At 41.9% G+C, this 11,790-nt stretch overlaps 1 protein-coding gene across 5 annotated transcripts in view; it reads right to left on the bottom strand.

Moving 5' to 3' along the window:
* Positions 1–233: 233 nt before the first annotated feature.
* The window catches only part of LOC119456227 (uncharacterized), a 33,032-nt gene continuing 21,475 nt past the window's right edge, over positions 234–11,790 (bottom strand). For all 5 annotated transcript variants that reach the window (XM_049669608.1, XM_037717873.2, XM_037717875.2 and 2 more), the window contains exon 9: positions 234–10,361. In XM_049669608.1, coding sequence (XP_049525565.1) covers positions 10,348–10,361 — 14 coding nt within the window. In that variant the 3' untranslated portion in view covers positions 234–10,347. The remainder of the gene's footprint in view (positions 10,362–11,790) is intronic.

Here is an 11,790-nt window from a genome sequence, read left to right as displayed (position 1 = left end):
GGTAGAAGAGGGCAATGAGGATACATGCACCCTGCTTGATGAAAATGGCCTACGTGGATAGTGATGAATATATCTTCCTGCTTTTTTCTCTTCTACAATATGTTTCTCAGATTTGAGAATGGACTTTTTGTGAACCATGCTTAATCAAGAACACATTCATTATGCCTTAGAAACAATGTGATTTGTTGTCTTGCTGTGTCAATGCAAGCGTTAAGGTGAACTGCTAAGGTGAAAAGATTTCCATGATTATTTATTGTTCAGTTTAAATGGTGTCAGCTGCAGTGCTTCACTATTAGTGTTGAGCGTAACAATTAGCTTCAATGTGCTCGTTAACACCAAGTTTACTACCTACATTGAACTCTTTCCAAACCGATCCAGCATTTTCCAGGCACACAAGATATAAATGTTTTAATTCCTAAACAACATTTGTGCTCAAGTGCATACTACGACTTCATAGATCCTTTTATTCTGATGGGAGAACCATAAATGCATTTTGCAAGAGTACATGGATGACATAACTGGCATAGTACATGAAAACAAAATTAGGCAAGGTATTATAATAGACTTAAGTGGAGGAGATGTGCACAGTACGATGGAAACCATAAATGAACTGCCTGCACAATACTGGTGAAGGCGTTATACCATGTGCACAAGTGAAATAAGAACAGTGCAATGAAATAAATACATTTCAAAAGTTCTTAGAGGCACGGACACCTTGAAGTAAACTGTCCTGCTAAATGTTCTTCTATCATAGAAGATGAGTAACACGAGAACAAGGTGAGAGCAGGAGCCAACGTTTCGACAAGTGGACTTGTCTTCTTCAAGGCGACATGCTCTCCTCGGCACAGTATATATAGGTAGGGTTCTTCTAAAGGGGAGAGAAGGTAAGGCGGGTGGGTGAGGTAACGAGCGAGAGTGTGTTAGCGGCGAGGGTGTAGAATTGAAAAGAAATATAATGCACCACTGATAGTCTGTGGAGGAGTTTGAGGCAGCGCCGTGTGTTAGCAGGTTGATGTGTCATGGCAGGTTCCTCTTTTCATGCAAGGGGTCTGGACAAGGGGGTCTGCTCGGCTGCAGGTCAGTGAACTATCGTGCCTGACAGGGAGAATAAAAGTAGCATATGTCGCCTTGAAGAAGACAAGTCCACTTGTTGAAACGTTGGCTCCTGCTCTCGCCTTGTTCTCGTGTTACTCATCGTCTTGAATTGCCATCTCCCACATTCCCCTTGTTTTTCCTGGACTTCTATCATAGAAGGATCTTCAAAAACATATTAAAATGCAATGAGTCTTAGAACAAAGGGGAAGAAAATACAAAAATGTGGAGCAATGCCTTTTTTCGAGGCTGCAGAACTTAACAGGTGAACTGTTGTTACTCATGACTTTTAAACAAAGGACAAAGAACAAGATCATGATGCTAACTTAACATAACTATTTGTTGTCATGATAGCAGTATTGCATTGTGCACTACTATTCCTTAATGCACACATCGCTTAACTTCGTGCCAGCATCTCACATGTTTGTGTATACAAGCAAAAACTGAGCTCAAGAAAATGGTGCGAGACATCATGGAAGAAGAAAAAAAAGTTACTGATGAATTAATATGTACATAAACATCAGTCACAATGAGACTGGGCAAAAAAACAGCCAGAGGGTGGCACATATATATATACAAAAGTAGTGAAGAGAGTGCAAACAGAAACATGTACCTACCACGCTTATATATAAAATCAACTGCCTATTTTCTTGCACAAAAGTTCTTCAAAAGACAATTAACTACAAAAAGATGTGAATAGATGCTCACTATTCGGTCAGTTACCCTAAATTAAGACACAAAAATAATGCCTCATATTTGGACAGCAATTCAGCTAGCAAATTTCAAGATTTCACAGTAAACTTCCGAGGTAAAATAAATCAGGCACTTCCAAAAAGCAAAAAACAGCAAGGATCAATTAAATTCACTGCAACCTATGAACAAAGACTAATGATAACGATGAAAGCATGTCAGGTCTAATGCAAGAATTACAATATTACACTTTTGAGGCTTCCACAATAGACACAGGTGAAAAAAACAACAAATTGCACGACAGTAAACCTCTTCGAAAAATACAGTGTGGGAAACTATTTAAAACAGTGCTACATTCACTCAAATGTGGAATCTCCCTGCACACTATCAAACATTCCCATCTTGACAAGCACAGGCATTCAAGCAATGGCAGTTTTGGTGGAGACCACTAAACAAGATGTAAAAGGAGCACTGCACTGCAGCCATTTAAGTGCAGCTCAATGCAAATCAGCAGCTGTGTCCCACTGACTTTTGTGGTTGACAGTGGCATCACAACATAGAGCCTAGAGGGCGCGGAAAACACTTTTACGTAGTGCCGAGTCCTGTGATAAACATTTTTTTTCAGCCCCCAAAACCTCTACCTAGAAAGCTGACTATGTCGTACAGAGTAACCACGTGGCGCAGCGTCACTTGGAGAGCACCAGCTGTGGACTAACTTGAACACCTATTCGAGCGAGCTGCGTAACCATTCCTATTGCAGTGTTAGCAGATGAAACCAAAGAAGCAATGCGTTAGTGAAGACTACTAAGTGCACAATTCTTTAAATACACAAACTACCAGAAGCATACTGAATCCAGATGTTTTAATTCACTTACTAGTAATAATAACCATTGCATCAGTGTTAGTGAGTCTGTCAAGGAACAGCTCAAAGTGTGCATGTGTTTGGTCACTGTTTATAGTAATTGGACTGCAATGTCTACATTTAGTATGCGCAGTTTTAGATGTTAAAGGAATTATGCTCTGCGTGGTCTTCACTTGCATGCCCCACTTCTTGTGCTTCCTCCTTAACACTGCAGCAGGGAAGGTTGCACAGATCGCTAGAATATATGCATGCAAAATAGTCTCCTCTGCCGACAGCTAGTGTCTTCCAAATGACCCTTCACCACATGGTGGCTACTTTGGGCAGCATAGCAAGTTTCGTGACCAGAATGAGTTATCAAACGACTCTGGTAACACACAGTTTTGAGACATTACCGATCACTTTTGAGATACGAGTGTCCAACGTTTGGGCATGCTTATGCTTGTGTGTTCTGATGCAGCCAAGGAATGGCCAATGTTAGGTGCGTTAAGCTCAAGAAAGTGACTAAAAGAGATGCATGTCTCTTGTCTTAAGCTAGTGGGATAGATAATGCTCCTTGAACTGCGATTAGGCAAGCATTAGCATGTGCAGAAGCTTTCTTAGCCAGAAAAGAAATGAAAATGAAGGATAGGTGATGCTATCTTGAAATTGCTACACTAGTTCTCTGTGACATCATAAGTATTAACTTTTGTTGGGTGCTAATCACTTTCTTATAATAATAATAATAATGAAAAAGGAGCACAGCGTGTTTCAAAAGTAAGCAACAACAGCCTGGCAACATATGTGAAAATTTTCTGCTTGCAGTGTGTGTAGATTAACGAAAATGGCTTGAAATTCACGACATCTTACTGACATCACTGGTCCGACATTTATGAATTCTTTACGCTAAGGAAATGGGCTAGACAAAATATAGCTTGAAATTCATGGTCCGAGTGACATCAGCTCTGGTATTTGAGCTGATGACGACTTTTTAAGTCAAAGTGCAAGTTTGGCTGCCATTTTTTCCACTGATAATCAACTATATTGCATGCACACTAAAAATGCAGCAAGAGTTTCGAAAAACTCATCCACCCGGCTAGACTTGTTTTGTTTCTCTCTTATGTACCCATTTAAGACATCATCTTATTTCCAATTTCAGCAAAGTGGTAGCTGCCAGACGCAGCGAGTATGACACTGAGACAGTGCGTCCCGAGTTGGTACAGGCCTCATGTACTAGTGCCACTGTCTGGCACAACTCGCAATATTTTAGTGATTTCTGCAATTAAGATGTACTGCAGTTACTGTGCTCCATTTACCTTTGTTTTGCCACTGCCTAGCACAACTAAATGCATGCTATCACACTGCACCAGCTCACAGTGAAGCTAAGGCATCATGTCAAAGCCCTTGGCACAGCTCAGACTGCCAGTATCCCGTGGCGTGAGGTAGCCGGCACCACTAAACACCTTCATTTTAGTTCCCCACAAGGTGAGATTTCCACAGTGCAAGACATCGTCAACAAAGTGTGCACAACACCCATACAAAGCACAGTTGGATTGGCTAGACCAGAAGCAGATTATTTCTACTTTTGACTTTGTCTTTCAGTGTTGCATATTAAGTATCACGCACACTGCGCCATAAGCCTTTGAGCCATGTAGCTGCAATCCTTCAGTATACACTCTTGTGAATGTCTACAGTCTTCATGGTGCTGCAAACCAACAAAAATCTCTTGTGTGAAGCTGCACTGATCTCCGAAATGGATGCAGAAAAAATCGGGGGCTGTGTCCTGGAACAATAATTTTGGGTGACACGAATTCACTGTGCACCAAAATCCGTTGAGACAAAGGCAGACACTGCGAAAAACATTATTCATGCCTTGCTTAGTGATGAATGTTGTTTGTCACTGCTTCATGCCAGTGCAATATTTGTCACATCGTCGCAAAGTGCACTGACAACAGATGCAGCATGGCACACTCAACCTTTTCTCTTCAAAGAGTTGAATGGCCAAGCTTATTGAAGTGTCAGAATGCACGGATGATGCTGCTAGCTAAGAAAAAGAGCACTTACAGCTAGCGCAGGCCCACCTAATGCACCAAAAGAATTTGGTGCCACTTTCAAGGCGAAAACCAAGAACTCTACATGTTCAGTTTGACCTGCCATTGATACTGAACACAATTGAGAGCTGCAAAAGAAGCATGGTGATGCCAACAGATGGACCTTTGCTGCAGTGAGTAACACTACATCCATTGTTGTATCGCTTGAAGCCCTGCACACACAAATTGTTCCAGCACACAGCCACTTAACCATTGCCTCAAAGAGTGGTAATGTAATATAAAACACAAACTACACATGGCACCTCCAATGACTGTGATGATTTGAGCCACAGCTATCTCACAGACGGCACAACTAAATTAGCAACATTCTTTTACTGAGCAGGCAAATAATATATACAAGCTATTTAAGAAATACAACACATATTTCTAACAGCCTTTGGTAGAGCTACCACCCCAATACAAGTCTGATATGTCTTAGTACTGATGGTATTTCACAGCAAATGGCATATGGCATTCTTATCACTAGGGCATAGAAAAATATGTCATAGATACCGTATAGGCCTGTGCAATAGCTGAGTTATTAGCTCAAGAAAACTTGGAAAAAAAGTAAACGTTAATATTTTACTGGGGCAAGTACTGTGCCCTAAGTTACTAGGTGAAAGGTGCAACATTCTTGTGAAGGAGGTTACAAAACCAGCTAAGCTGCACTGAGCTGTAGCCATAGTAGGTCAGTGCATGTTGTACTTGACGGTGTGATTGCCCTCAGGAGCCAAATTTTCAATTCATCACTTCCGTAAATACCTTCACATTTCCATTTCCATATTTTCATGACACCAGAGTGATAGACAGCTATCAGATAGCTTATCAGACAGGTAGCTTTAGCCAATCAGTGTTCACTGAAAATATCCTCAAATGGGATTGACTCTAAGTAGGGCCTCAGCTTTATGCCAGCCCACACTGATAGCTTCAAATTTAAGTGAAAAAAAAAAAAAAATGTATATATAGCAAATTAAAAACAATGTTTTTATCCATGTAGAGTGCAGCCCATTTATACTGATACCACACATAACAAGATATCAGTCATAGTAATAGGCCAGAGCAACAAAACCAGGTTTTGCATGACCCCTTGGCAAGAAGGAACTGCACATATCGCAGGTGCAGCAGTTTGGGCAAGTTGGTACATCTTGACTTTCCTATGTAGTGCACGAAAAAACCAGGACAAAAAAGAGAGATGGAGGTACACGCAGAGCTGACTTTCAACTGATTGTTTATTGATGAGAAACCTTGCACATATATGGAATAAGCTGTGCATGGCCACTACATTTACATTTAATTTAAAAACTTGCAAGTCCCTTTTCGATAGCATGATTGATGGTTTCGAGACACAAAATTCACCAAGCCTAGCTCTCAGTTTCAATTCAATAATATCTCTGATTAGCTGGTTGTGGCTTTTTTGTCTTTTTATCATGCCGTACGTATTGAAGTCAAGATGCACGTATCAATGAGATTTAGGTCACCTATCAGATGTTACAATCAAATTATACTTAAGAATTATACTTTATTAAGAAGAGGGGCAGACGAGGGGCTCAATTTTTGTTAGTGACAACCATATGAAGTCAACAGATAATGAAGCCAATTAAACCATAGTGCAAATTATTTGTTGTTTTTAATTGAAATGTAGAAATAAGGTAAAGGAGGCAAATGAAAGTGGATGATAAAACCATGTGCCGCTGGTGTGAGCTGAACCCACATCATCTGCATTACGTGTGCGATGCTCTACCACTGAGCTGTTTTCAGAATGAATTTGGCAAAACGTCACCTGAATTCAACTTTTGAAACAGCTGTTATTATAGTGAATTGGGCACATTTAAGAGAAAACAATAAAATGGCCCCAGGCAGAACTGCTATGTTTGCAGATAGGCATGCTTAACTAAGCACACTTCGTGATCTGGATTTAAATTTTATGCAATCAAGATGATGCCGCTAGCTTACTGTGAGGTGAACGGATGTAATATGCATTTTTATTATGTAACAGTGGCCACAGAACTAAGCAAGAATTTTGGAGCTTTAGTAAAACCTCATGCGCATTTTCTTTTTGTTGTCTAAATGATAAAATTGCAAATTTTTCACCACACATGCTGGCAATGTGTCCGCAGAGCGGATAGCTGCAGGACTCGGCCTTCGTAAGGTTGTCACTCAATAGCCAAAAGAAGATAAAGAAAATAGTATGACCCTTACAGCACAGGAGCACTAAAACTTTTGCTGGACAGTTGTTACTTAAGCGCAGTTCAACAAAAACCAGTTACCGCAGTAAAAGTTTTAGGCTCAACATCTAAATGAACTGCACTGTAATAGCCTGACCCCAACTTGTAATGCAGAAGATGCAGCTCTTGCACAAGTCTACACAGTACATGCTTGCAAGAAACACCACATACCTAAGAGAAATAACAAATCTAGTCGCAGAGTGATCTAGTATCTTAAAAAAAAAAAGTAAATGTAAGATCTCCATACTAAGAGAAGCGACATAACTGCTTTACCAAAAATTTGCAGAGAGAATATGAGCCTATGCATAGAATGCAAGAAGTTTGACTGTGGTCAGGAGGTATGTATAGTCGGTGATGACCAAAGAGTACAGCGCCAACTCTGTGAATTCGTATATATGTGCCAGTCAATTACATTATCTCATTTTGACACTGTGGCCGAGATGTACTTCTTTCAATATCAATATTCCTCAAAAAGAATGTTTTGGAACACAAGAGGCACAGCGGCCAGATGCAGCGTGGGATTGTGGGCAGAGCTTGTACTGGGCAGTCACCAAGTATAGTACAGTATGCATTTTTCCTTTTTGCCATAATACCTATGGCTGTTTGGCAACATACTGAATATACACGAATATAACATGAGCTTTTGTGCGTTAATCAGATGTTTTGCAAACACCTTGCATTATACTGGCAACCATGTCATAAATGATATTTTTCAAGCCTCATTCAGGTGCCAATTCTGAGTGAGAAAATTCTATGGACAGGAGCACAGAAAAATTTGTGTCGTAGATCTTTTCAAAAGAACCGTCTGCAATGTGAGCTACAGACAGATGACTCGCACTAAAGTCTGTTTAAATAATATATTTGTCTGTGAGCTGCTTTTTCGGTCCTCACACCTGCCAATCTCAGCTGTTCGTGCAGGTGGTATACGGCCATGGTGGGCTCATTGTTGCTCAAGTGCTTAAGCACTTTCACTTTTGGGCCAGTGCGACCGCTGCAAGAAAACCATTTATTTAAGCACAGGTTATAAAAGGCAGGCACATCAACCTGTTTGAAGAACGTCTCCTGCGCTCTCAACTTGCCTCAGACTTTCATGAGAAGCCAAACATGGATCCAAGCATGGTCATCACCTTAGACTGCGAATAGGGCCTGCCAATCTAATCCAACAATGTTGCAGTCAGTTCTTGCGTGCCCATCTTACAGTAAAAGGTGCGAGGTTTGCTTATCTCGTGACATCTTCCAGACATACTGCTCTTGTCCATGTGTTTTTGCTTAAGAGAACCTCAGTTTGCCATAAAACTCCTTGAATAGCATGAATATTCTGGCTCACAGCCCATAAGGAGGATGTTACCAGTGACACCACATAAAATAACTTGCCTTTAAGCACATACAGGCTCTCATTAAGCCTTCAGCTATGGTTGCTTTTTTCAAAACTTTCCCATGGTCGCCAACTAACATATTTGTCAACTCAAAGGACATTGAGGTGACGCATGTGCTATCACGTAGGTGTCATTCTGTTTTTGGTGAAGGGAATTCAGCAAGTTGACAATTGAGGGGAGTTTTCTCGCACCCAGCGTGCCCCAGTGATAAGTGAACCAAGCACCTAATCTAATCTAACCTAACAAGTTCAATAACTCTTTCAACAATTTTGTGCTCACAACACTCTAAATCTGCACGTCACGAGCATGCCTGAAGTGCTTGGTTGCTGGCACCACTTTGGTTTGGCTATATGGACACCTGTATCCTATCCTCCCACTCTGGTTTGCCAAGAGCATTTATGTTTCTATTGAACCTTGATGGAGTTCTCTTTATTATAGTTTGACCTTTTTGATAAGCAATAAACCTTTCATTATTATAAATTTGTCCCCCAGCAGTACCATGTTCATGTACCACATACGCGATGATGATCGGTAACAGCCACTGTGACATAACGCAATGCTATTGTCATTTTGTTGAGTCATGATCACTAAAAAAAAAAGCACAGGCTGGCCACAACTGCTGATACCAGAAGTGACTGCATATTTTTAATAAGCTATTGTGATAATTCTTGCCACTGAAGTTTTAGGTTATTTTGTGAAAACACACAAAAAAAAAACAGGATCGCTTTTCTTACCTGAAAGTGATTTCTTTTATCTTGCACATATAAGCCAAACAGCACATAACAGCCCCCTGACGGCTTCCGTTAAAAGTAAGGGGTTGCGAGACTCAACTGCAACTGCCGTGATGTAGAACTCCGTTAGAAACTCTTCGTGCTCCATTATCTCAGAGGAGCTCACAGCTGCCCATGCAACAGGGGTATTAGTTCCTCTTTACCACATTTATTATCATTTTTATTTTTTGAACTCGTGAAAAGTTGTTCCTAACATTATAGTCATGCAAACACAGTATGTTAGCCAAACAATGAGTATGCAACTTCAGCTCAATGTTTCCCGGGACGAGTGATTGCTTGCGTGAAATCATCACGACTGATGACGATTTGATCAGCAGATGGTGACTGCCAGAGTCACCAATACCCTTGCCTCGTTTTACACGAACCTGCTCATTTTCTACATGAGCATGAGCAATAGGCCAGTCTACTGGGAAGGCTGGCCTATTTAAGTGCTGTCTACCACCAGTTAAAGTAAAAATGAAAAAAGAAAGGAAAACGTTCTGTGTAAGGCAGTATATTGCAAGACTGAAGAGCATGGCCATATGATCTTTTCCATAAGAATGTGCATTGCCATGCAAACTGCCGATTGCATGTGACAAGTGAAATTCACTCAAGACGCACTAATAATATTCATTTGGCTGAAAATGCCACAGTGGGGATGATAGGCTTCACATATATAAAACGCTTGAAATTATTGAACAATCAATACGATGGTATTATACAATCCATGCTGTGTCAGAGCCTTTCAATTCACTCTGCACAACAGTTGATGAATCGTCTCGAAGCAACAGCTATTTACTACATACAACACTTATTGCCAACACGATAGCTTTTGCCACAGTAATATAATAGAACTGGTGAACTTGAATATTGTAACAGCATTCTACAAAGATACAACCCTGCTAAAGCCTACATGTTAAATAAAGATTGCATTACTTATTCTCATTATCGTAGAAAATGCGCCTTCATGACCGTGAAAATTGTTAACGCTCAAAATATACGTACAACGTGATCGGTTAACAGCGTTGAGGAAACAACAGCAACACATATATACTACAGCGCCTCTCACAGCACACACACATATCCCACAGATTGACAGTCACTTTGTCATAAATAATTAATCGGCAGTGAAGTGGAACACAACAGGCAGCTCGGATGCCTGTTCCACGAGCACCAGGGAAAGGCGTGTCAGCAAGAGTCGTGCCACGGCTGATGCACCGCGTGGTGGCAACCAGTGCACGAGTTCGCCTTTTTCCTTTCCAGCAGTCATGTAGATGGCCCTGCGATGAAAAAGGAAAACCAAGGAATTATGTGTTGTGCTGTTTGTGCTATCTATAAGACGCGAGATGTGTAGCTAGTAGCACATATAAACAATTTAGTACTGCAGTTTTAGCAGAACATTGAGACAAATGCAAAGTCCTGTGCTGGTGAGGTCACCTGGTAATGCTGAGCTGAAATCAGAATGCTCTATGTTCTATAGCATAATGTTTCCTTGCGTTGCTGCAAAACCTTTATGTCAACAGATAATATGTAGCTACAGGATACAATAGCAACAGCAAGGTCTAGTTGGCTTCACATCTTAATGGAGATAATGTTTGAAGATGTACAAACGAGAAAAGAAAAATGAACGTTCTGGCTATCAACTGAAGGGAACAAAGAAACAAACGAAAAAGGATGACAGCAACAACACTGATGTGGTTAATTATCCAAGAAAGTGATTACTCTACTGAGCAGCATAGGCCCACGCTGTTTCGTTGAGCTTTACACCATACAACGTCGCTACCAGCACTGCTGCTCTTTTTTATGTTTATATTGTAATGCGAAAGCAGCTTTTCAGAAAGGCCCACACAGCGGATGGGTGATCAGAGAACACGGAGAAAAGTGCACATTGTGACGGTGGCAATCATAGAGGCATCTCTCATCTGTGAGGCCTCGAGACGGGTGCGAGCGAACTGCCGCGCATGGTCGGCGCGTGCGATCGCGTCGCAGGCGTGCTCACGTTGGTTTCGACGGGAATTCAGGGCGCAGGCTCCTTTCCCAAGCGTATCACCCCTGAAAGAAGCCGAACGCCAGGCCGGGGTACGCTTGTACCCTTTTGAACCAGTGGGTGCCCGGCGGCGGTGGGAATCCAACCCACAGCCTCCCGCAGCCGAGGCGGGCGTTCTCGGCCGTATAGGAGATAGAATGGTGAACAGCTGGCGGTGTCGTGATGCGATGAATTACACACGTCACATATGGTAAATGAAGATCCCAGTCGTGGTGGTCAGCCGTAACGTACTTCGAAAGCATGTCGGTGATGGTCTGCTTGAGCCGCTCCGTGAGGCCGTTGGTCTGTGGGTGGTAGGACGTGCTGAATTTGTGCTTTGTCGAGCAGGAGCGGAGGATGTCCTTGACGACTGCCGAAAGAAAGTACGGCCACGGTCAGTGAATAATTGGCGTGGAGCACCGTGCACTAAAATGATGGCGTAGAGTAGAAAGTCAGCGACGTCAGTAGTGCAACTTGTCTGGAGGGCTCTTGTAATTGCGTAGCATAAACATTAGCGACGGCAACTCCTTTATTTCCGGAGCCCGAGAAAGGAAACGGCCCAAGAGGGTCTAGACCAACGCCGAAAAAGGGTTCGGGCGGGACGTTGATTGGCTGGAGACATCCAGCTGGAAGCGCGGAGGGCTTCTTCCGGCGCTGACAGAGTTCACAAGAGGCAACATAAC

The sequence above is a fragment of the Dermacentor silvarum genome, chromosome 6 (assembly GCF_013339745.2).
Source record: "Dermacentor silvarum isolate Dsil-2018 chromosome 6, BIME_Dsil_1.4, whole genome shotgun sequence".
Lineage (NCBI taxonomy): Eukaryota > Metazoa > Arthropoda > Arachnida > Ixodida > Ixodidae > Dermacentor > Dermacentor silvarum.
Note: the sequence above shows the minus strand (reverse complement) of the source record. Positions and strands in the feature narration are given on the sequence as shown.